We start from the raw sequence: 26,944 nt of genomic DNA on the forward strand, positions 1-26,944 counted from the left end.
AACCTAGCCAATTACTGCCCCATCAGTCTATTCTCGATCATCAGTAAAGTGATGGAAGGTGTCTGGCTTAGCAAAAACCTGCTCAGTGACACTCAGCTTGGGTTCCGCCAGGGCCACTCAGCTCCTGACCTCATTACAGCCTTGGTTCAAACATGGACAAAAGAACTGAGCTCAAGACGTGAGGTGAGAGTGACTGCCCTTGACATCAAGGTAGCATTTGACCAAGTATGGCACCAAGGAGCCCGAGCAAAATTGGAGTCTCCATTGGTTGGAGTTGTACCTAGCACAGAGGAAGATGGTTGTGGTTGTTGGAGGTCAATCATCTCAGCTCCAGGACATCACTGCAGGAGTTCTTCAGGGTAGTGTCCTAGGCCCAACCATCTTCAGCTGCTTCATCAATCACCTTCCTTCAATCATAAGGTCAGAAGTGGGGATGTTCGCTGATGATTGCACAATGTTCAGCACCATTCACAACTCCTCAGATACTGAAGCAGTCTGTGTAGAAATGCAGCAATACCTGGACAATATCCAGGCCTGGGCTGATAACTGGCAAGTAACATTTGCGTCGCACAAGTGCCAGGCAATGACTATCACAAACAAGAGAATCTAACCAGCTCCCTTTGACATTCAATATCATTACGATCACAGAATCCCCCACTATCAACATCCTGGGGGGGGGGGTCACCATTGACCAGAAACTGAACTGGAATAGCCATATAAATTCTGTGGCTACAAGAGCAGGTCAGAGGCTAGGAATCCTACGGCGAGTAACTCACCTCCTGACTCAAGCCTGTCCACCATATACAAGGCAAAAGTCAGGAGTTTGATGGAATATTCTCCACTTGCCTGTATGATTGCAGCTCCAACAACACTCAAGAAGCTCGACATCATCCAGGACAAAGCAGCCCGCTTGATTGGCACCCCATCCACAGACATTCACTCCCTCCACCATCGACGCACAGTGGCAGCAGTGTGTACCATCTACAAGATGCACTGCAGCAACGCACCAAGGCTCCTTCGACAGCACCTTCCAAACCCGCAATCTCTACCACCAAGGAGGACAAGGGCAGCAGATGCATGGGAACATCACCATCTGCAAGTTCCCCTGAAAACCACACATCATCCTGACCTGGAACTATATTACTGTTCCTTTTCTGTCGTTGGGCCACAATCCTGGAATTTCCTTTCCAACAGCACTGTGGATGTACCTCCCCACATGGACTGCAGCAGTTTAAGAAGGTGGCTCACCACCACCTTCTCAAGGGCAATTAGGGATGGGCAATAAATGCTGGCCTAGCCAGCGACGCCCACATCCCATGAACAAATAAAAAAATCCTGTATCCTTGTTCTGGACTAGTAATTTCATTTAATGTAATATTCTAGATTCATCTTATCCATACCCTTTGCTATCTTATATACCTCTAATTATCTCTTCGCTGTCTCCTTTCCAGGCTGAAATGCCGAAGTTTCTCTCGTTTTTCCTCACAGCTCAGACCCTTTACACTAAGGATCAGCCACAGGGTTCTCTCTGCACTAGCTCCATCATTTGAATAGCTCCCTTCTGTCTCAATGACCAGAAACGAACAAAAGTGGGCTGGAATTTATACTGCTGCCACCGTAATCGGCAGCAGACAAAAACAATGGCGGTCCATCCACGCGGACCGCATGTCGTGAAGCCGTCGCGACATTCAGCGCGGTGGCTCATTTAAATAGCCAGGCTGGACCTGAGACCCTGATGACATGGAGGGGGCGGGCAGTCCATTCCCGGCAATGGCGTCAGCTGCCTTTGTGCAGGCGCTGACGTCATTTTTAAAGGGCTCCGAAGCCTACATTTCAATTTAAATGTCTAAAGAAATGGTGATTTTAAAAGATTAAATAAATTGATCCTGACCCTCTCCCACCCCCAATAACCATCGGATTAATTAACTGCCCTCTCCCCCCACCAAAACACTTACCTTGTGCACCTGACCTTTCCCTCCCAAAGTTCACAAACTTTAAACTTTACCCCTTCTCACCATCCCCTACACCAATGAAATGACTCTGACGCCACTCTCCCCACTCCTGCGCTGAAAAACTTAGCTCGTGCCCCTCTCCCCACCAATGTTCTGCTTCGGATCCCCTGATGGAGATCCGAAGGCATGGGAGTGACAGCCACCGGCACTAATATTGCTCTGGGACGGATGGTGGCAGGTAATTTATTCGTTCATTTAAATTATTTTACATATTTAAATTTGGCTCCTATCGCCAAGCGTTGGCAGGCCACCATGAGGCCTCGCTGCTGCCAGCAAGATCGGGCTGGGCCTTCCCGGCGTTGAGGCCCGTGGCGGACCTCTGCCAGAGACATTTTCTGGTCCCGCCCCTGCCCCCCACCCCTGCCACGACCACTGACGTCGGGAGGTCTGTAAAATTCAGTCCGAGTATTTCAGATGGAGTCTCGTACAGCTTGACTATAACTTCCCCTGATTTATATTCTATTCTTTTGAATATGTGCATCAACACTCTATTAGTTCCGTTGATTGCGGCAGTGTATTGGTTAGGTATGGTTAACTTCATGTTGATAAAGATTCTACTGTGGACTAGTAATTTTATGTTTAAAAAGGAGGCTGCAAGCTAGTTCAAGCACAAGGCTGAATGGATAGTTTTCCTGGGTAAGCACGATTTAGAGGCATAATAAACAGTGCACTGTGCTCTGAGAAGCACTGGTGTGCCTGGAATTCCTGTGGCCCTGATTGAAATGCAGGACAGACTTCATGCACCTATGGAGGTGTATAATTGAAGCAGACTACCCAAGCAATGGAAAATTTAAACATACCTCAAGAATTAAGGTCCAATTCCCCTGATTAAAGGGGTATGGAGCAAGAAGAAGCACTTCAGAGAAATGCTGCAAAATAATGGTTTTTAAATGCCCTGAGAATCTTGCAAGAAAGTTAAGTAACTATTTTGGCTGTTCTCCCCTCTTCTCTCACCGCTCCCTCATTCTTCCCTTTTATCTAACCTCATTCTCCCCACTCACCCTCACTTCTCATTCTCCCACAACTTGTTCCAATTATTACCATCGACCTTCTAACCCTGCTTGACCTCTATTGCACTTCGTCTTAACTCCACAGGGTAGAAATGGGTTTAAGCGCATTTTTGGGTGCTTTACCCTTATTCTTCTACAATCACTGTGGCACACTTCATTCCACCTCCTTCTGTTCCTACTGCAGCACTTTGCACCTCCTACTCTTCCCACTATTACTTCCATCATGTTCTCATACCTTTGCCATCTTTCACACACCAGCAACAATATTCTACCCTGACATTCATGTTCTCAAAACTTTTCAGTACTATCACACTGACACTTTCTTACAGGGTAAGCTTGCACATAATAACTGGTAAGCACAGGAGGGGGACCATATTTCATCCTCGTGCTGTCACCACTTGAAGAACACGTTATGGACACTGCGGGCAGGGGATGTGTCAGGAGCATGACGTTTGGCAAGGCTTGAGGGCAAGTCCTGCAAGGTTTTAAGCCATCTTCCCCTCATTCCCTTCTCAGTCGTGAAGTCCGTGCCTGCATGCAGCATGACCTGGACAACATTCAGGCTTGGGATGATAAGTGGCAAGTAACATTAGTGCCACACAAGTGCCAGGCAATGACCATCTCCAACACAAGAGAATCTAATCATCTTCCTTTGATGTTCGCTGGCATTACCATTGCTGAATCCTCCAACATCAACACCCTTGACCAACAATTTAACTGGACCAGCCATATAAATACTGTGGCTACCAGGGCAGGTCACAGGCTGGGAATTCACCTCCTGCCTCCCCAAAGCCTGTCCATCATCTACAAGGCACAGTCAGGAGTGTGATGGAATACTCTCCACTTACTGGATGAATGCAGCTCCAACAACACTCAAGAAGCTCAACACCATTCAGGACAAAACAGCCCACTTGATAGGTACACCAATCACACCCTAAACTTCCTCCACCACCGGTGCACAGTGGCAGCAGTGTGTCCCGTTTATAAGATGCAATACAGCTACTCACCAAGCATCCTTCGACAGCAACTTCCAAACCTCACCTGGAAGGACATGGGCAGCAGGCACATGGGAACACAAGCACTGCAAGTTCCCCTCCAAGCTACACATCATCCTGACTTGGAGCTATATTGCCGTTCCTTCAATGTTGCTGGGTCAAAACCTGGAGCTCCCTTTCCTGATAGCACTGTGGGGGCTGAATTTAATGAGCCCGCTGCTGGTCCCAGTGGCGGGCCCGGAAAATGGCGCCATTCCCTTTCATCATGTGGGTGGCCACCCCACGATGATTATGTGGCAGGCATATTTTGCATAGGGGAAGCGCGGGCTCCCACCCAATCATGTGTTGGGGCTAGGAGGCGGGTCGTGGATTACGGCCTCAGATGACTCTGGAGGAGGTGCTGGCACCATATTTAAAGGCCTGCCAGCCTTGCATTCACTCCTGCCTTAGACTCATTTGCAGCTTTGTGCAAACTAAAACTCTGCCTGACTGCTTCTTGTAACCACCCCCCCCACCCCCACCTCACCCCTCACCCCCCAAGGAGGGCAGAAGATGATGGCCGAGGCAAGACACAGGGTGGCCGCACAGTGATGCCTCCATGCAGATTCTCCTCCAGGCTGCAAAGGAAAAGTGGGAGATTCTCTACCACCGCAATGCGATCACAGAGGAGGTGAGCAGTCGAGGGGTCACCCAACACAACTGTGTTATGGTGCAGAAAGAGGGTCAACAACCTCCTGCGTTCTGCCAAGGTGAGTGCTCCATATCAATTGCCTTTTTGAGGATTGCATGTGACTAAGTGGCAGGATGCGCAACATGGGGAGGGTAGCACCACTGTGGCGTTGGCTGAGGGGCTAGGTTTCATCTCATCCTGATGGATGCATGACTGCCTCTTGGCCACAGGACAGCTTCCTTCATAGCTCACCCCCTTAACTCCCCTGACAGTGATTGTCAGCATTAGATACATCAGTTCCCCCAGCATGTAACTCTGATTTGAGTCGAGCAGTGCTATTTCTCGACCTCAATGCTCCAGCTTTCACCCTCCCTTAATCTTGCACATGTTCAGCAGCAGGAAGGAACTCCACGAGAAGTGTTTGGTGGTTTTTACTGTTACTTAAAGTTGTTGAAGTCTACAGGGAGTGGTTTGGCACGTGGTAAAGGCCTTGGTTCTCACTTCAAGGGTTCTGTTCACAACACTTGCTCCCAATCACCGATGCTGTAATTTCCATACCCTTTGGCCTTCAGCAAGACAGGGAGAATGAGGAGAGAAGACAACAATACGCAACAAACCTCAGTGTGCACCATTTATGCTTCACTAAGGAGGTCCTCATTAAAATCTGCTATCTGTTGCAGGCAGACCTGCAGCCTTAAAGCAGGGTAAGGATGATACTGCCAGTGCCTGTAAAAGTGACTGTGGCCTTCAACTTTTTTGTGTTGGGCTCCTTCCAGGTTGGAGCAGTCGATATCTCCAACATCTTGTACTTCGACATCCACTGTTGTATAAGGGAGGTCACTGGCATTCTGTATGCAGAGAAGGGAATGCGTTGTATTCTCTCTTTCCAGAATAAAGCAGATGGAGCAAGCATACGGCTTCGCTAGGATAACAGGCTTTCCGATGGTGTAGGCTGCCATTGACTGCATGCATTTTGCTTTGCGAGCACTCCATCTAAATCCAGAGGTGTAATGCAACCACAAGGTCCCTCAAGGTCCAGCTAGTGTGCACAGAGCATCATGCAGGTCAATGCCTAATATCCTGACTTCAGTCATGATGCCTTTATTCTGCACCAGTCCTTTGTACAATCAGCATTTGAGCCACCATGAGAAATCAGAGGATGGCTATTGGGCGATAAGGGCTATCCGTTGACTACCTGGCTCATGACTCCAGTGCGCAACCCATGCACACATGGGCAGCATTAATATAATGAGAGTTGGGTTGCTTAAGCAACGCTTCCCCTGCCTGGACCGCTCTGGAGGAGCCCTGCATACTCTTCAGAGTGTGTCTCACAATTCGGCTTTGTCATCCTGCACAATCTTGCAATTATGAGGTCAAGACCCTTGCCATCAGGTATACGGCAAGCAGCTGAGAAGGAGGTGGAGGAGGAAGAGGAGGAGGAAGGGCAAGAAGGGAGGAGGCAACAAACTCAACCTCTTTCCTGCCAAGCTGTCTGTGGTGGCTTTCTGACTGCTAGTTCCAGTGAACGCAACCCCAATTCTCCATTTATCACAGTCCCACACCTTACCATCCTTCTGTTACGATCACCATTTCCTCTAGAACACAATGCTGAAATAAAAACCACAAAATAAGCGTTCCATCCAGACTTTATCAATTAAACCGCTCCTTACAAATGTCAGCTAAGCACCCTTGTGCATTCCCTTAATGCCTATCGTCTGGTTTCCTCTGCCTGTCTTAGTGCTCCATCCCAGTGGCTGCAGCTTGGTTGGCAGAATGTGGCTGACTTCAGTGGCAGAGGCTGTAGATGGCTTTGCAGGAGGACCTCAAGCTAGAGGCCTGAGTTAGGTCGGGAAAAAGAACCCGACCCGAACCCGACCGAACCACAGCTGACCCGAGCCTGACCCGACCAGAGTCCCTCCGATTTTGCCCCGAGCCCGACCCGACCTGAACCCGCCACTACTCGACCCGACCCGACCATCCTGTTACGTACCTTCCTGACATCGAACCTGCAAGAAGCTGCAGCGCATAGTGATGTCACTTGCTCACTGTGCAGACTCAGTTTCGTCCCGGACTCCCAGCTCAGGTAAGTTTTTTTTATTTTTAATACTTACCAGCAGAGCACTTACCATGTGTGTCCGGCCCGACCCGACTCGATCTGGACTCAGCCTGACCCGACCCGAGCCCGAAAGCCGGCCCCGGAAGATGGGCCTGACCCAAGTCATCGGGTCCTGTTGGGTTCGGGTTGGGTAGCAGGCCTCTACCTCAAGCAGCTCTGGCCCTAGAAGGCCTGGAAGACTGCACCATCTTGGCATGGGTGGCAGCAGTCTGGGATGACTCGCTGACAGGGAACAAAAGCAAGGGCAGTGGTGGAGTGGCAGTGGTGGGAGGATGAATGCTGTCATCCTGAGAGAGGACAGCAGATTTGTGCTTGATGACGCCACTGCAACTCCCCTGGGGTGGTGCCTCAGCAATCCTAGTAATCTGTTGCAGGACAGATTGCTAGATTGTTGTGAGACGCTGCAAGCCCCTACGAACATGGTATACGCAGCCATGGTGACAGCAGTCTGAGCTTCATGGCAACAAGCTGTGCTTGCATGACTTCAGTCTGAACTTCCACTGCAGCACTCTTTGGCAAGCTTCTGTTGTGCCACAATTGAAGCTAAGACATCAACCATCAGACCCTGCATCATGGTTGAGTCCACAAGTGTGCTAATGGAGTTGGCCACCAGTTCCATGCTAGGTAAGGGTGGCCTCCAAACTCTGTGCAAAACCGTGTGCAACGTTGGTGCCAAACTCCACCAAGCTCCTCGAGAGTTACAGCAGGTTTTCTGACAGGCCTGCCAATGCACCAAGCATTTATTGTGCATGCCCAGCAGCCATTTTCTGTACGCCGCCCGATCAAAGTCCTTATCTGAGCCCTCTGGAGCAGAACTCATGTGCGACCTCACCCTTGCTACCTTCCCCCATATCCTGGCTGCATGCCACTCCTGATCAGTGTTTGACCATGTCCAGATCCTGCCTTTAAGCTAGCCTCTGAAGTAAGTGCAGTGTCAGAGTCTGAGCTGGTGGCTATGAGTGTGAGACCGAGTGATGGTGTTTCTTCACCATCAGTCTCTTCTTCCTCTTCCACATCTTGATCCTGTACCACTGCCTGGCCAGGTGTCAGTTTTTGGGTATCTGAAAGGAGAAAGGCACAAGGGTAGGGCTGTGGTGAGGGGAGGGGGGAAAACAAAAGATGCATTCTTAGACCATCTGCAGCTTATATAACAGAAGAGATTATGGGATGAGGGGGAAGTGGGATTTGAGAAGGAAGAATAGGTAGGAGCATACTGTCATCTTTGATGCTGGACACAGCCTCAGTCATGGCTGCACCAATGATGGTGAGCCCTGTCTCATCCATTGGAGTAAGGACATGCAACGTGCCTGTCCCTTGCCAGTTATGTTCTGCTGCCTCTGGTTGTGTGCCACCTTGACCTGCAAAAGGGAGGGAAGTGTGTCAGTCAGTGTGGTGTAATCTGTTTGGGTGATGTGCCTGTTATAGTTGAATAACTGGAAATGCATGCAAGCTGTGAGATGAGGCTTGCAGTAGTGCTAAGTGTATGAAGGTGAGATGAAGCTATGAATGTGAGGTATGAGTTGTGGTTGATAGAGAATGTTGGTAGGTAAATAAAGTAGGGGGTGGTGGGGGGTGGTGGTTGGTGCATTTTGATGGGAGCAGGTGCTGAAAGTCACTCTAGCAGTGAGTTTCCTCTGAGAAAGAGACAAAAATGCCATAGCATGGTAAAGAGCAGGCTGCACAATTCTCCAACACAGCACTGGAAGTCTTAGTGCAGAAGGTGGATAGGAGGAGTGGTTTTTTATCCATAAGGAGCCAGGCGGTCCTGCAGACAGACACTGCGCTGGCAGTGGGAGCAGATAGCTGTCGTGGCTAATGCCAGCAGACTAGCCCTGAGGACCTAGGATGAAGTGCTGCAAGAAGTTGAATGACCTCACACGAGTGGTCGAGTTGAGTGACTGTATCTTCAAATGTCATATTCTTATAACTGAACCATTAGCCTCTTACACTGCTCAATGCACCAACCTCCCTTCATCCCTTGCAACAATCTCTATCAACCATGACTCCTACCTCACATTCACAGCTTCAACTCACCTTCACATACTTCAAATAAAGGCAAGCATATACATGTTAAAAATATGCTCAACAAGAACAGCTCTGGAAGTAAATGTAACACCAGCAGAAGGTGCACATGTATGGATGACTTTTAATCTATTAATAGTCGATCCTGTGTTGCATGTGTGGAGTCAAAATCATGTGTAGGTAGTCCTCAGGCTGGATTGCAGGACAGGGGAAAATTGGACCAGGGTGTGCTGATATAATTCAATTGTCATTTTAAAGTTAAACATTGCGTCCTTAGATAATATTTATAGAAAAACTTACAGCAATTTAGGAAGAGACAAGTAGAGTTGGTTGGAGCATAGGAGGCAGTACCATTGCTGCTGAGAGAGTGCTATTACAGCATGACAATTTTAAATAGGAAGTTTCCATTGTAATGTGGACACAGACAAAGATTTTTATTATTATATTGATTAACATTGATAGATATTGCCAGCAAACATTCTCTTTAAAAAATCAATCATTGCCTAAATGTAAATTGTCTGATCATAATACTATTGCACAGTGGAGCCCAGTTGTATGGAAATGGTCAGACAATATTGCAATTGTTCTGTCAAATTAAAATGTTGCATCTGATCAAACAAGCATAGGAAAAGGTTGAATATATAATATTCTTGTAAATGAACTGGATACAATAGAAATTTGCAAATATTAATTTGCATCACATGGGCTCTTCTGCATGATCAATTCCAATGAAATATTTATTTGAATGAAAATGTAGTTTTTGACTACTAAAATGTTTTTACAAAGTATGACCATATGTTGAGTGACACTTTTAACCTTTATACTAAATTAGAAAATAATTTAGAATTTACCTTTTTTGAGTTTACGTACTGCTAGCATACGATGGTTGAAGGAGAGTTCCCAAATTCGTAATGTTTTGTCATCACTTACAGTAGCACAGATGGGAAGAATAGGATGGGCTGCAAGACCCCAAACCTCCCCTTCCATATGACCCTAATTGGATAAAACAAAATAAGCACTGTTCACTGCACATCATTTACAGTCACAACACTGAATGAGGAAAAGGAAATAAAATTAGATTTACAAATGTATTTCAATTGATTTATTTGGCCCTTTGATTACAGAGTTTTTGCAATCTATGTATGCCAATCCTGTGTATGATATAGTTACAGTGACATAAGCTTCTTTAACTGCAATATTAGAAAGTTTTACCTATGAAATTCTATTTGTTTTTCTAATTGTTAAATACTATGTGCATTTAAATGATTTTTCAAATTATTAGCACTCAAATTATGTTACTGTTGTATTAAAGTTATTCCTAATGTAACTATCCAAACATCCAAATAATTTCAATATAAAAATATTTGTATCATATTTTTGATGCATGTAACACCAAGTAATTCTAAATCAAACTAAAATGTATATAACTACACTGGTGCAACTTATATAAATTCAATAATGCAAATGACTCAGCTGGTTTAGTTAGACTAAAATACATTAGAGCTCTGCATAATGCATGAAAGAGGTATAAACATACAGTCATAATATATGTTAAATATTGGGGAGAAACAAATTTAAAAAAAAGATGAATTTGGGTTGAGTAGTGGGGTTAAAGTCTTAAAAATCAGATTCCCCACCCAAACCCACCCACTTCTGGCTTTAACTGAGGTGGGAAGGTGGGTGAGTGACCAACCTGCTCCAAGGAGGTGGATTGGTACTTTAAAAATGACAATGAAGCTGCAAACCTGATTGTGATTCAGCTGTTCAAATTTAACTGTTGTTGGCAGGTTTCCTGAGCCTCTAGGAACCCAACAGCTACATCCAGGCAGGGATTTGACCGATCCAGGAGGTGAGTGCCTTTACAACTACATTCCAGATTGAGCGTGCCTGCCTGAGGAACCCCCGAGGATCAGGCAACCCCACACAACCTTCCCCACAAGGCCTCTAATCCCTCCCCCACAGAGACCTCCGATCTCTGGATGGGCTACTAAAAATTGATAAAGATGTGGTTCAAAAAAGGGTGTCAGAACTACATGTCAATCAATTTAACCTCAGTGGTCGGAAAGATTTTAGAAATGATAATCCGGGACAAAATTAACAGTCACTTGAACAAGTGTGGATTAATTAAGGGAAGTCAGCATGGATTTGTTAAAGGCAAATCGTGTTCAAATAACTTGATTGAGTTTTTCTGGTGAGGTAACAGAGAGGGTTGATGATGGTAAAATGGTTGATGTGGTCTACATGGGTTTCCAAAAGGTGCTTGATAAAGTGCCACATAATAAGCCTGCCAGAAAAGTTGAAGCCATTGAATAAAAGGGACAGTGGCAACATGGATACGAAGTTGGCTGAGTGACAGGACACAAAGTAACAGTAAACGGTTGTTTTTTGGAATGAAGGAAGGTATACAGTGGGGTTCTCTGGGGTCGGTAGTAGACCACAGCTTTACTTGATACATATTAATGACCCAGACTTGGGTGTATAGGGCACAATTTCAACATTTGCAAATGACAAAAAACTTCAAAGTATCGTGAACTGTGCGGAGGATAGGGATAGACCTCAAGAGGACATATGCTGGTGGAATGGGCAGACACGTGGCAGATCAAATTTAATGCAGGTAAGTGTGAAGTGAGACATTTTGGTAGGAAAAACGAGGAGAGGGAATATAAAATAAAGAGTACAATCCTAAAGGGGCTGCAGGAATAGAGAGACCAGGGGGTATATGTGTGCAAATCATTGAAGGTGGCAGGGCATGTTGAGAAAGTGGTTAAAAAGGTATACGGCATCTTGGGCTTTATAATTGAGGCATAGAGTACAAAAGCAAGGAAGTTATGTTGAACCTTTATCAAATACTGGTTCGGCTCAAATCGAGTACTGTGTCCAATTCTGGGCACCGCACATGATGAAGGATGTGAAGGTTTTAGAGAGGATGCAGAAAAAATTAACAGAAATGGTTCAGGGATGAGGGACTTCAGTTACGTGGATAGATTGGAGAAGCTGGGTTAATACTCCTTAAAGAGAAGGCTGACAGAAGGTTTGATAGAGGTTTTCAAGATCATGAGGGGTCTATACAGAGTAAATGGAGAGAAATTGTTCCCATTGATGAAAGGGTTGAGAACCAGATGATACCGATTTAAGGTGCATGGCAAAAGAAGCAATGGCGACATAAGGAAAAACCTTTTTACAAAGCGAGTGGTTAGGATCTGGAATGCACTGTCTAGGAGGGTGGTGGAGGCAGATTCAATCATGGCTTTCAAAAGGGAATTGGATAAGCATCTGGAGAAAATATTTGCAGTAATACAGGGATAGGGTACGGGAGTGGGACTCGCTGAGTTGTTCTTGCAGAGAGCTGGCACGGGTGGGCTGACTGACCTCCTTCTGTCTTTAACCATTCTATGATTCTATCTAACCCCGCAGGCCTCCGATCCCCACCCACTGAAGCCTCCAACCCACCCCCTAGGCCCCGATTCCACTGCACCCCACCTCCCATCAGATCTCTGACCTCCCCCCACACCCGAAGGTTTCCAACCCCCTCATTGTTGCCAGGCCCCAGGCTGCTGATTTGTCCATCCATGGGATCGCCAGATGCCTGGGATTTTCTCACCCATCCCTGGATTAATGTCCCTGCCCCCAGGATCAACCCCCAAACCCCTGGAGTAACCCCCCTCTCCTCTGAGATTGACCCCCTTCCCCCACTCTGTCTGACCTCATCATCTTTCCACCTCTGAGATCATTCCTCCTCCCCCACTTCCCAGTGCAGACTTACCTGGTCCTGCTGCTTTCACTGACCGGTTCCTTGACCAACTGGAAGCCAGCCTGTCAATCCAAGTTTCAGACCCACCTGCCCCCCAACACTCCCGTTGGTCAAGTAAGTAAAAGTCCAGGCCACTGTGTTTAAATTGTTGGGTTAGTTTCTCTATGAATTAAAACTCACTGTTTGTATTGTAGTGATGATTTTAAAAATTGTTTTCCACCTGTTCCATTTCTGAGGGATGACATTTTTGGGGAATGAAGTACTTTTTTCCTTTTGGGATACCCAATTGAAGATTAGGAAGGCAGTACTCAGATTTAGTAGGTTTCACAGTTGCCAGATCAAATGTACTCACTATGTAGAAACATTTGGGGTCAGTTTAATCTTAACATTCTCTTAATACAAACAACCCCTCCCATTGTGGACTTGTTGCTTGTAGTGTGGAATATCTGGTGCTGCTATAGAATTTAAAGGCCTGCAGCAACTGCTTGTGAAAAAAAAAGTTCCTCAACTTAGTTAACTTATTTGATTATGGAGGAGAGATGTGGTGGTGCATTATGTGCATTCAAATTCCCAGATTTTGTGAAAATATTACAAGTGAGGTGGGGTAGGGTGAACCGCTTTTGCATCCCAAGACACCATTCATATATGAAAGTAGCATAAAGTGTGTAGTTGGAGATCCCTACAAATATAGTGTTGTTCTTGTCCAATGTGGGGCAGTTTTTGCTTAGAATGAGAAAGATCATGCTGAATTTTGCAATACAAGACCAGTCCCCTAATTTGACTCGACTACAGGCAAAGGTAAACTTGCCCATAGAGCTTATCCTGCAGTACATTAGCCTGAGAGCAGCTCTTAACAGTCTGCAGCTTGCGCAAAAAAAGAGCTGTGGTGGTGGTGACAGAAATGTTGCCTACAAGTTCACAATGGCATAGAGGAAACACGTAAACAACACTGCTTGCTTTAATCTTGAAGAGTTTTCATCCTTGTTTTCAAATCCCTCCATGGCCTCGCCCCTCCCTCTATCTGTAATATCCTCCAACCCTCCGAGATATCTGCACTCCTTTAATTCTTGAGCAACCCTGATTTAATCGCTCTAACATTGGCAGCCTTGCCTTCCGCTGCCAATGCCCTAAGCTCTGGTGTTTCCTACCTAAACCTCTCTGCCTCTCTTAAGACACTCCTTAAAACCTACCTCTTTGACCAGCCTGAATACTTCCTTATGTGGCTCAGTGTCAAATTTTGTTTGCCAGCACTCCTGTGAAGTGTCTTGGGACATGTTACTGCGTTAAGGCACTAAATAAATAGAAGTTGTTGTTGATTTGTAGGTCCTGCTACCAAAGGCAGGCAGCACTACTAGGGGCCTCCAGTATAAGCACAGATGTCAGCACGGAGAAAGGTCACTGACCATAAGCCAGCTTCCTCATACCTGCAGTGATATCAAGGTAACTGCTCCACTATTTGATTCATATTTCTGGGGGAGGCACATGAACCATGGCACAAACCTAATTTAGGAACAGTAATCCCCTCTGGAAGGTACCAGTTCAAGCACTGTATACAACTAGTGCCCATTTACACACTATTTCATAGTGCCTAAGCTCAAGGTAGACTTTTCTATGACAACCGAGGATGGCAGTGCTTAGTTGTCGTAAAGGAATATCTTAGTGGGCTTATCAGCAATAGGTGCAGAAGATAGTTTTGTTCTGCTAAGAGCCATCCTCCTTAAAGTAATGTGGTCACAATGGAATGCTGTACAATGGAGTCATATGGCTGCTTCCTGGATAGCAGCTGCTGGTGTCAGAAACAGTGTTTCTGTGGTCAGATACCTCTTGAACAATAATGTGAGGGCATACACTTTCTTTAATGAAGGTCATGAGGTTAATTTGAAGAGCCTTCATGCCAACACCTAGCAGTTCTCACTTCTCTGAGACGGGTGTGTGCAGCAGATTGTTTGATGTGATAGATGTTTCCTGGGGTGGATTGCAAAGATGTGTTTACATGAAACCTTCAGGCTACGGTAAAATTGACATCTTGGAAAGAGCTATCTTTAATACAGTTGTGGTTTTCTAAAATTTGCTCTTGGGATGTGAATAATGCTGGTAAAGCTATAGTTATTGCCCATGCCTAATTGTTCTGAGGATATTCTGCACCTTCTTCTCAGTGATGGTGCTTCCAGAATATTAGATAGGGAATTATGTGATTTTAATGCAGTGATGATGAAAGAATGGTGACATATGTCCACAGTTAGGATGACATGTGACTTGGCAGTGTCTCCATAATAACGCTGCTTAGTGGTATAAGTTGCAGAGTTTGCAGCACTGTCAAAGTAAGCTTCGTGAGTTGCTGCAATACGTTTTGTAGATAATATATATTACAGTCAGATTAAACCAGGGGTGCAGGGGTGGATATTGACTCCAGTGGAAGGGACTCTGTTCAAGTGGATTGCTCCGTGCTAGATAGGGTCAAGGGACTTGAGTGTTGTTGCGGCCGTACCCATCCAGGCAAGTGATTTGAGCTTTGTAGATGTTGGAGAGGCTCTGAGGTGAGCCATTCATCTCAAAGTACTCAGTCTCCGTTTTGCTCTTATGGTCACACTGTTGATATGGCTGGTCAAGTTAACCTTCTGGTAAATGATGATCCCCAGATGTCGATGATGGGGAACTTGACAACAGTGGTGCCACTGGAGGTCATAGGGAGACAATTGGATATTTATTATTGAAGATGATCACTACCTAGCACTATATTGTGCATATATTACCAGCCACTACTCAGCCAAAGCCTGGCTGTTGTCTAGGTCCTGCTGTTGTCTGACATGGGCTACCTCATTTTCAGCAGAGTTGTGAATGGAGCTGAACACTGTGGCATCGTCAGTGAATAATCTCACTCCTGAGGGATTGAGGGAAAGTCACTTATTAAGCAAATTAAGCAACTGGAGATGGTTAGGCATGGGACATTAACCTGAAGAATTCTCGCAGCAAAGCCCTGGGTAGTGATGATTGGCCTCCAGTAATCATCTTCCTGTGTATCAGGTATGATTCCAACCACTGGCAAGTTTTCTTCTTGACCCTACATGTTGGGTAGATGCTGCACTCGAACAGCTCGGCTCAAAGATGAGCAAAATACTGCGGACGCTGGAAATCCAAAATTAAAGAAGAAAATGCTGAAATACTCAGCAGGTCTGGCAGCATCTGTGGAGAGAGGAAAAGGGTTAACATTTCAGGTCAATGACCTTTCATCAGAACTGGATGAAACAGCCAATTGCAGGAATTGAATGACAGTCAGGCTTTGGCTGAGAAGTGGCAGGTAACATTTGTACAATAGTGCTTGGTAGTGACCATCTTCAACAAGAAATGCCCAACCATCAGTTCTGATGAAAGGTCATTGACCTGAAACATTGGGCTGGATTTTCAAATAGCTAATTGGCCCAGGGCGAATTTGGTGCCCAATTAGTGGTGCAGGAACAGCCTGGAGGCAGGACATGGACCCAGAGGGCCTGTTAAAAAGGTGAGCGGCAGCCATGATTGGGCATGCCGTTCACTGAGGATATGACGCAGGAGGGTGTTGATCAGGTCGGCACTTGCTCAGTCAGGCGTCCACTGGGGCGCCAAGGGTTTCTGATGCATTGACGGAGGCATTGACGGAGGTAGTCACCGTGAGGCGAAAAATTCTCTTCCCAGCGTCCGGTAGAAGAAATGCACCTCAGGAGACCAAAAGGACCTGGATGGAGGTTGCCACGGAGGGCAGCAGTAGATGTGTGACATGGAGGACATGGGTCCAGTGTTGCAAGAGGTTCAATGACCTGTTAAGTTTTGGGAAGGTGAGTGGCAAGTGACACCCGGGTGACAGGCCTCTAACTTTGTATGCAGCAGAATGCACACAAGCTGAGCAGACTGAGTGCCCACAGGTCTCCCTAACATTGTCAGACCAAGTGCCCAGTTGTATCACTGAGACATCAAACACCCTCACATATGGGGCGCAACTGAAAAGGGGGCATCACTGAGGAGTGTAACAGATCACGTCAATGTCATGCTGGAATAAGTGAGGGAGGGCAGCCTACTCATACATATTTGTGTCCTCATCCTGCAGGAAAAGCAAGTGCACAGCAGGTGCTTGAACAGGGTGTTGGCCATGGCGAGACTGGAAGTCGTGAAGAGCAGGGTCATTTGAGTGCTCTATTTTCAGGTGAAGGGCATGGAGGAAACTCCTGCCCAATGAGCGCTGTGGCTCTTCAACCACTGTCATCTATGGGGATTGTTGTGCTGATACACATGGAAAGTTGCCAAGTTCTCATCACCACTTTCTTGTGTTTCCCACAGGGCCTGCAGCGACAATGGAGCAGAATGATCCTGCACAGACATCACCAGCCTCCTTGGTGTGGTGGGGGTGGGGGGGCGGGGGGGTGACTCCACAGAGCCTGCACTATCACATCATACCTCCACACCATCCACCAGCGCAGACACAACCACCTTGGTTGGGCCTGAATCAAGATTAGAAGTGGGATCACTGGCTGAGCGGTAGCTCACATGTGAGCAGGAGGAGGAGAGTGAGTCAGCTGTGGGTAGTTACCCTCGGAGGATGGAGGACAGACAAAGCCATGTTTCGCTGAGGGAAAATGCTGGGCCTCGGGTGTTACGCACAATTAGGTGTTTTGGAGTATCAGAAGCAGATGCGTTCCTGAATGTTGGAGATCCCTGAGGCAGAGAGTGGAGCCATGGACAGAGAGTGGAGGATCCATGCAGCACATGGGCACTATCATGGCTCAGGGATTTAAGTGCTTGAGCTCCGCTATAGAGAGTGTGGCCACCCTCCTGGAGAGCTATATGAAGCACCACTCTGAGCAGATGCAGGAGCAGCATGCTGACATACACAGAAAGAGTGACATTCTTGGTAGCGTGAGCTACTCCGTGTTGCTGATGGTGCAGAGATGCTTGGAGTCCCAGCTGGTGGCCTCATTCAGCATACAAGGTCGCCATGAAAGGGCTGAGGCAGTCAAAGACCCTGATGGGGGGGGGGAGCATTCCTCAGGGGGCACCAGCGTCATTCTTCATCCTTGGCCCTTCTGGCTGAAGAACCATCCAGGCTGCATGACCCATGGGCACCTCCACGATGACGGCAGAAGTTATGGGCATCTCAGCTGGATGCAGATACAATGGAGCAGGCTGCCTCCACCTCATCCTCAGCCACAGTGAGACCACCTCGTAGGAGTAGGCATGAGTGCAAGGCACTATGGCGTTAGTTGCACTTAATGGATCACCTGGGGAAAGTTCTCTGCCTGTTTTGTCATTGATTCATCTTGTAACAATGAAAACTTTTGATGATCTTGATCAAACTTGTGTGTTTTTAAAGTTTTTGAGAAAAGTGAAATGAAGGTTAAAACGTGTTGGTGTGGGGAGGGGGGGGGGGTGGTTGGGTACAGGTTCTGGGCTTGGTATGTTTGTACAGCCTGTGATTTAGGGCAATGTGGGCAGTGGAGACCCCATTCGCAATGTCTTTGGGTGGCAATTGGATTCCTGAGATGTGTGTGCTCGCTGCATAATTTCTCTCTCTGATAAAAGGTGAATTGCTGTCATCTGTCATTGGTCTGAGGGGCGCTCAAGTGAAACGTTGCTGAATTAGAGTGGTCCTTGCGGCCATGCCAGCCTGCCGATCACTGTGCTGCCCAGAATGGCCTTGGCAGTCTTTCTCCAATACGTAGGCACCGGGCTTCTCTGCAGCATCATCTTGGCTCTCCTTTTCCTCCTCTCCACTGTCCTCTTCTGAGGAAGAGTCGTGTACCAGATCCGCCTCTCCATCCAGCTCCGGTCCTGTTTGTATAGTCATGTTGTGCAGTGCGCAGCAGACGACCACAATGTGAGACACGCTGGCTGGCTCGTACTGGTAGGCACTACCCAACTGATTAAGGTAATGGAAGCGCATCTTCAAGATGCCAATGGTCTGTTCAATGCAGCTATGTGTTAGGAGATCAGTTTGGTTGAAGCGCCTCTCTACATCCCTGTCTAGGTACCAGACGAGTCTCAAGAGCCACTTCCTCAGAGGATAGCCCTTATCCTCCAGCAGCCACTCACGAGTCTGGATGTTGGCCTTAAGAGGTGTGGCACCTAGGATTCTCACAGAATGAAGGAATCATGAAGCTGCCAGGGAACCGAGCGCAGACTTGCAAGATGCACTTCTTGTGGTCACAGACCAGCTGGATATTCAGTGAGTGGTAGCCTTTTCTGTTCAGGAATCTGGCTGACTGGTCTGTTGGTGCCTTGATGGCAACATGCGTGCAATCAATGACCCCCTGGACTTGCCGGAATCCATCGGTGGACGCAAAGCCCAATGCCTTCTGTACCTGTGCTGGCCCCTCTGTCTCTAAATGGATATATTCCACCACTCTCCATAATAGGGCGGTCATGACCTGCCTGATGATGTGATGAGCTGCTGACTGCAAGATGTCACCTAGGTCTGCAGCTGATCACTGGAACGACCTGGAAGCATAAAAATTCAGGGCGACAGTGACCTTGATGGCTGCAGGTGGGGGGCCAGATGGGGTCCGCAAGGCCTTAGGTCATTGTGGACCAGAGCACAAATGTCCAAGACCCAACTGCCTAGATAGGTGCGGTCTCTTACGGCACTGGAGCTCTGTCACTTGCAGGTAGCTGACAACAGTGGGTACACCTGAAGTCTTGGGTAGAGCCTTCTTCCCCTTGCAGCCCCTCTCTGTGCTCCTCCCTACCAGGAGGATGCCTCTACTGAAGTTCCTCCTCGCTACTCTGTCCAATGAGAGAATAGCCTGCTCCAATTTCCACTCCCTCAGCTAGCACTCATTTGTTCACCAGGGCTTCCTTTGCCAACCTCTGCTGCTGAACTGATGCTAGCAGCCTGACTCCCCTCTCTAGACTCCTACCTCTCTCTGTTGACAAATACAAGCCTCTCAGTAGCAGCAAAGGCAACTCTGTGCCACCGGTTGTGCAGCCTAGCTTTGTTCTCCCTTTTTTAAATGAGTTGAGCAATGTATCCAATAGCCTTTATGGCTCTCCGCTGTATTCAAGCCAGCTGAACCCTGATGTGTCCCACACACGGCGTGTTACCCCATACCTGCCAATTGAAAATTTTAGACCGTTCCTCTGAGGCCTGTTAATGAGCTCATCTATGAGCTCAACGAGTACTTAATTGGAGGCCTGCGGGTTTCAGAATCCCCCCTCCCGCTGAAGATCGCATTGCATTCTAGAGGTGGCGAGACCAATGCCGCCCTCCGGGAACACGATTTTTAAATCTTGCCCGCAGCCACTCCCCTACAGCCTCCCACCAGCATTTGAAAATCCAGTCCATTATCTCTGTTTCTCTCTCCACAGACGCTGCCAGACTCCTGTGTATTTCCAGCATTTTCTTTTTTTTAAATTTTGGCTGAGAGGTGATTAGTTTGCGCACAGATTTACAGCATGACAGCCAAAATGATGTCAGAGACAGTAACCTGTGCTATTTCCGCTGCACTCAGCCACTTCTTCATATCATGTGGAATGCACCAAATTGGTTGGACAGTTCCACCGATGGTGGAGTCAAGGTTACAATCAGATCAGCCATGATCTTATTGAATAACAGAGCAGGCTCGAGGGGCCGAGTGGCCTACTCCTGATTCTAATTTGCACGTTTGTATGTCCATGACAGTACTGGTAGGAGTGACCACCGCACAGTCCTTGTGAAGCCGAAGACCTGACTTCACACTGAGGATACCGTCCATTGTGTTGTGTGGCACTACTACCATGCTAAATGGAATAGTTCAGAACAGATCTAGCAACTTAAAACTGGGCATCCATGAAATGCTGTGGACCATCAGCAGCAGCAAAGTTGTATTCAACCACAATCTGTAACCTCATGGCTAGACATATCCCTCACTCTACCATTACCATCAAGCCAGGGGATCAACCCTGGTTCAATGAGGAGTGCAGGATAGAATGCCAGGAGCAGGAGTAGGCATACCTAAAAATGAGGTGCCAACCTAGTGAAGCTACAACACAGGACCACATGCATGCGAAACAGAGGAAGCAGAATGTGATAGACAGAGCCAAGCGATCCCACAATCAACAGATAAGATCTAAGCTCTACAGTCCTGCCACATCCATTTGTGAATGGTGGTGAACAATTAAACAACTAACTGGAGGAGGAGGCTCCATAAATATCCCCATCTCAATGATGGGGGAGTCCAGCATGTCAGTGCAAAAGACAAGGCTGAAGCATTGGCAACTGTCTTCAGCTAGAAGTGCCAAGTGGGTGATCTATCTCAGTCTTTTCCTGAGGTCCCCAGCATCACAGATGCCAGTCTTCAGCCAATTCAATTCACTCCCTGTGATACCAATAAACGGTTGAAGGCACCGGATACAGCAAAGGATCTGGGCCCCGACAACATCCTGGCAGTAGTGCTGAAGACTTGTGCTCCAGAACTATTCGCGCCCCTAGCCAAGCTGAGACCGAATCAGAGGTAGGTGCTGCAGTTGATACATTTCTAATGGTGTAATATTTTATCCCTGTATCACGGCATTGGATTTGAGGTGACATTTGTTGACTGTTAGAATTAACGGAGATGGATAGCTCTCGAGATCTGGCGTGGTGATCACGCTGCCTCCTCCTCTTCCTCCTCCTTAGGTCGATGTTTCTTGTGGTAGCATGGGTCTCATTATGGCGATGAGTGTCTGGGTTGTGGAAGAGAATCATCAGCCAAGTGTAGAGCGGATAGCCATTGTTGTCCAGCACGCATCCTCTGTTTTGATTCTGTGGCTGAAAGATTGCTGAAACAACCGATTGGCGCAGGGTGAAGGCATAATGCTGTTGCTAGGATAACAGGCAGTTATAAGCATGATGAGCTGGGCATAGTCGTACAACAGCTGCGCATTGAGCACATTGAGAAAAGGTAAGTGTCATGCTAGGCCCCCACCTGCCAAGAATGAGGCACATTACTTTTGTCATGAACATTGATTTTACACTGTTATTGCAGTGAAGAAAGGACTTGTTAAACAGATCAGCTGTGGCTGGAAAAAATATTTGCATATTTACAGACGGTGCTTGGAAGGACAAAGAACCATTCCCTGACACATTCAACCCACAATGGACCTTGATCACCAGGTATTGTGTGTAAGAGGAGCATTACAGAGACTGCGAAGGTGATACAATCCAAGACGTGGTCAGACCAGTTAGTCACATGACCAACCTGCTTGGCAACCTGGGTTTTTCTAAATTGTACAAACAGTTTGGACTGAGAGTGTCTGTTTGCTCCTGAACTGAGAAGATCTCTCTCCTGTCTCCTCCCATCTCTTTCTCACAAGCCTCTGACTCCACTGAAGACACATGAACCCCAAGAGAGAAAAGTCTCCTACAGCGAACAAGGTTTAAGAAGAATACTGGGCCCAACGAAAAGCAAGATCGACCCCTACAATCAAGGACTCTACAGTGAGTTCGAAGAGCCGTAACAAAAACTCTTCAGATATTGCCTCAAACCTTTCCACTTTCTTTTTCTTCTGCTCTTTTCTGTCTCTATTTGCATGTCAGTATCGCGTATGCATGCTAGCGTGGGCGTGTTGTGTATCCGTAGACGTCAACCGAATTAGAGTTTAAGTTCAAATTTAACGAATTTCAATTTTTCTTCTTTAAACCTAAGAAAACCTGTTTGTGCTGGTTTCTTTGCTTTACAATTGGAAAGCGGTGAACAAGGATTCACCAATGGGGAGCTAAAAACAGTGTGTTAAAAATTAAACCCTGTTACAGTAAGACCAGGTGAAGGCTGAAAGGGAACCCTAGACCTCTTTCTCACCAGGTCATAACATAAGCTTTGCAGTGCTGATACATCTCAGCATTGAGATATGATGTCCACAAAGCCACATTTATGCTGTTCCCTCTCCTGTCATACAGCCTCTGTCGCCACCCAAATGCAGCAATGGATGGCAAAGTGGGGGGGGGGGGGGGTCCCTCATGCTGCGGAATGCATGTTCAGCTCTGTGTGTTTATGAGAGGACAGTAACAATGAGGATGGCTAAAGGTATCAAATACCTGGGAGGCATTCAGTATGAAGGGGCAGTGTGCGAAGAAAAGACAACCGGATCAGCAGTGGGGAGGATAAAAGAGAGGCCCAGAGAATGAGAGAACAGCAAGAACGGTGGGGAGGATAAAAAAGCTATGGGGAGGGTTTAGAGCATACCTACCACATTCAAAAAAAGAATCAAAGTGCAATGTGTCAGCAGGAAAGCTGGCAAGTGATTGCTTAGTATTTCTCTTTTTCTCTCTCTAAACTAGGGCAATCTTTCAAATTCGGAGCTGGGAAATTAACAACCTCAATCAGGATAAGTAGAACAAAAAGTGAATTAATGAGTAGTAGCAAAGAGCAGGTCTAGAGGTATTACTTAAAATTAATAGTTTAAACAAGGTATCAGCTAGATCCTAAAAGTGGGAATAGCATTTTTTTAGATCATGGATGGGCAGCTGTGATCTGTTGCTTGCAATTTCTGCACCATGTAGGAACTTCAGGACACTTCATGTGTCTTGGGGTACTACCTGTGTAGGAAGTGTCTCCAATTACTTCAGCATGATCTTAGGATTTCTGAGCTTGAGGGGCAGCTGCAGTTGCTGCAGAGCATCAGGGACCAGGAGAGTTTCCTGGATCGTACCTTCCAGGAGGTTGTCACCCTACATGCAGAGAGTTCTTAATAGTAGATGGGTGGCCGTCCAGGAGACTAAGAGTCAGGAGGTACAGGAGTTTTCAGGGTGTGTGCAACTCTCAAACTGGTACTCAGCTTTGGAGACTGCTGGGAGTAACGGCACCTTGAAGGGTTGCAGTTCAGACCATGGCACCAATGGGCAAGGGACTGAACAGGAAGGAACAGCAAAGAGTAGAAATGCAGTCGTTATAGCAGATTTCATTGTTAGAGAGACAGACAGGCATTTCTGTAATCATCATCATGAGTCTCGCATGGTGTGTTGCCTCCCTGGTACCAGGGTAAAGGACATCACGGAGAAGATGCAGAAAATTCTGCAGGGAGGAGGGAGCCAGAAGTTGTGGTACACATCGGTACCAATAACACAGAGAAAGAAGGTATTAAGTCCTATTGTCATGCTAGGCCCCCACCTGCCAAGAAGGAGGCACATTAATTTTGTCATGAACATTGATATTAAACTGTTACTGGAGTGAAGAAAAGACTTGTTAAACAGATCAGCCGTGGCTGGAAAAGACATTTACATATTAACAGATGGTGCTTGGAAGGACAAAGAACCATTCCCTGACACATTCAACCCACAATGGACCTTGATCACCAGGTATTGTGTGTAAGAGGAGCATTACAGAGACTGCAAAGGTGATACAATCCAAGACGTGGTCAGACCAGTTAGTCACATGACCAACCTGCTTGGCAACCTGGGTTTTTCTGAATTGTACAAACAGTTTGCACTGAGAGTGTCTGTTTGCTCCTGAACTGAGAAGATCTCTCTCCTGTCTGCTCCCATCTCTTTCTCACAAGCCTCTGACTCCACTGAAGACACATGAACCCCAAGAGAAAAAAATCTCCTACAGCGAACAAGGTTTAAGAATACTGGGCCCCAACGAAAAGCAAGATCGACCCCTACAATCAAGGACTCTACGGTGAGTTCGAAGAACCGTAACAAAACCTCTTCAGATATTGCCTCAAACCTTTCCACTTTCTTTTTCTTCTGCTCTTTTCTGTCTCTATTTGCATGTCAGTATCGCGTATGCATGCTAGGGTGGGCGCATCGTGTCTCCATAGGCGTCAACCGAATTAGAGTTTAAGTTCAAGTTTAATAAATTTCAACTTTTCTTCTTTAAACCTAAGAAAACCTGTTTGTGCTGGTTTCTTTGCCTTATATTTGAAAAGCGGTGAAAAAGGATTCACCAATGGGGAGCTAAAAACAGTGTGTTAAAAATAAAACCGTGTTACGGTAAGACCAGGTGAAGGCAGAGAGGGACCGCTAGACACCTTTCTCACCAGGTCGTAACACCTATGGTCAGATTTTCAGGAACTTAGGGAAGAAGTTAAAAAGTAGGACCTTGAATGTAGTAATCTTTGGATTATTCCCAGTGCTGTGCACTAGCAAGAATAGAAATAGGAAGCTAGGGAGGATCAATGCATGGCTTGAGGCATGATGCAGGAGGGAGGGCTTCAGATTCTTGGGTCAATGGGTCCAGTTGTGTGGCAGGAGACACCAATTCAAAAGGAACAGGTCGCACCTCAACAGGTATGGGACCAATGTTCTTGTGGGGAGGTTCAGTAGAGTGGTTGGGGAGAGTTTAAACTAAATTGGCAGGGTGATGCGCACCAGCATATAGAAGTAGGAAAGAGGAATAAGGCACGCAAAGTGAGAGAGTTGGGTAGTACTAGAGAAGGGTGTAGTACTATATTAGTTAGGAGCAGACTAAGAAGGACTTCTAGGAATACAAAGACAAGTTTATAATGCATGTACGTAAATGCATAAAGTGTGGTGAAAAGGTTGGTGAACTACAAGCATAAATAGCCATGTGGGAATATGATGTAGTGGCAATAACAGAAACGTGGCTTTAAAATGGTGAGGACTGGGCACTTAATATTCAAGGATACAAAGTGTTCAGAAAAGACTGTGAAGGTAAAAAGCGAGGCGGGGTGGCAGTACTGGTCACGATAGACACTGTGGTGTTGAAAAGAGTGGGCAAGGACAGCATCCATTTGGTCAGAGTTGAGAAGCAAAAAAGGGATGATCACGTTTCTGGGGGTATTCTACAGGCCTCCAAATATTGAGAGAGAGAGATAGAAAAAAAAGATTTGCATTTATATAGCAGCTTTCATGGCCACCACATGTCTCAAAGTGCTTTACAGCCAATAAAATACTTTTTGAAATGTAGTCACTGTTGTAATACAGAAAAAGTGGTAGCCAGTATGCACAAAGCAAACTCCGACAAACAGCAATGAGATAATGACCAACTAATCTGTTTTTGTGATGTTGATTGAGGGATAGATATTGGCCAGGGCACTGGGGATAACTCCCCTACTCTTCTTCATAATAGTGCCATGGGATCTTTTACATCCACCCAGGCAAGCAGAAGAGGCCTCAGTTTAACGTCTCATCCAAAAGACAGTATCTCCGACAGTGCAGCGCTCCCTCAGTACTGCATTGGAGTGTCAGCCTTGATTGTTGTGGGACTTGAACCCAGAACCTTGTGACTCAGAGGCAAGAGTGCTACCAACTGAGCTGCAGCTGACAGAGGAGCAAACTGGCAGGAACTGTAGAGTGGTGATATTGGAGGACTTCACCCAAATATCAATTGGGATAGTATTAGAGTAAAGAGTAAGGAGGGGGAGGAATTTTTAATGTGTTCAGGACAAATTCTTGACTAGTATGTCCTCAGTCCAACTAGGAAGCAGGCAGTGCTGGATCTGGTGCTGGGTAATGAGGTGTGCCAAGTGGACCAAGTGTCTGTGGGGGAACATAAGGTTTAGACTAGTAATGGAGAAAAGCAAGGAACAATCAAAAGTAGAACATCTAAATTGGAAGAGGGCGAACTCAATTTGATGAGAAGGGATCTAGCCAGGGTAAAATGGAACCAAAGACTGACAGGAAAAACTGTAACAGAACATTGAGTGCTCTTTAAGGAGGAGATGCTTCAGGTACAAGCTAGGTATATTCCAACAAGGGCTCCTAGGATAACAAGGGAGATAGAGAATATGATGAAACAAAAATAGAGGGTGTGTGATGCATGCCAGATGAATTCTTCAAGTGAGAACTAAGTCAAATACAATAAGTTGAGAGGTGAAGTGATGAGGAAATTAAGACTGACAAAGAGAGAATATTAGAATAGAATGACAGTCAACATAAAAGGGAACCCAAAAATCTTCTACTTGGCATGTAAATAGTAAGTAGGTAGTAAGATGTGGGGTGAGGCCTATTAGGGACAAAGAGGGTGGAGGCGCAAGACTAGGATACTAAATGAGTACTTTGTATAAGTATTTGCTAAGGAAGAGGATGCTGATAAAATATTGATAGAAGCGGAGATGGCAGAGGTAATGGATGGGGTGAAAATTGATAGACAGAGTATACTGGAAAGGTATGCTTAGAGTGGATAAGTTGCTTGGTGTGGATAGCTTCCATCCAAGGTTACTAAAGGAAGTGGCGGGGTGGGGGGGGGGGGGGGTAGTTAGCAGAAGGACTTACCCATAATCTTCCAGTCTTCCCTAGATATGGGGGAAGAGCCAGAGGATTGGAGAGTAGCAAATATGTCAGCCTTATTGAAGGAAGGGTGTAAAAACAATCCTAGTAACTACAGGCCAGTCAGTTTGATATCAATGGCAAGTAAGAGTTTAGAAACAATAATCAGGGACAAAATCAACAGGAACTTGGAGAGGTTTGTGAAAGGCTGATCAT

At 46.4% G+C, this 26,944-nt stretch overlaps 1 protein-coding gene across 1 annotated transcript in view; it reads right to left on the reverse strand.

Moving 5' to 3' along the window:
• The window catches only part of LOC137376798 (echinoderm microtubule-associated protein-like 6), a 741,885-nt gene that overhangs the window by 220,249 nt on the left and 494,692 nt on the right, over positions 1-26,944 (reverse strand). The window contains exon 22 of the mRNA XM_068045814.1: positions 9,677-9,818. Coding sequence (XP_067901915.1) covers positions 9,677-9,818 — 142 coding nt within the window. The remainder of the gene's footprint in view (positions 1-9,676; positions 9,819-26,944) is intronic.

The sequence above is a fragment of the Heterodontus francisci genome, chromosome 13, assembly GCF_036365525.1.
Source record: "Heterodontus francisci isolate sHetFra1 chromosome 13, sHetFra1.hap1, whole genome shotgun sequence".
Taxonomy (NCBI): Eukaryota; Metazoa; Chordata; class Chondrichthyes; order Heterodontiformes; family Heterodontidae; genus Heterodontus; species Heterodontus francisci.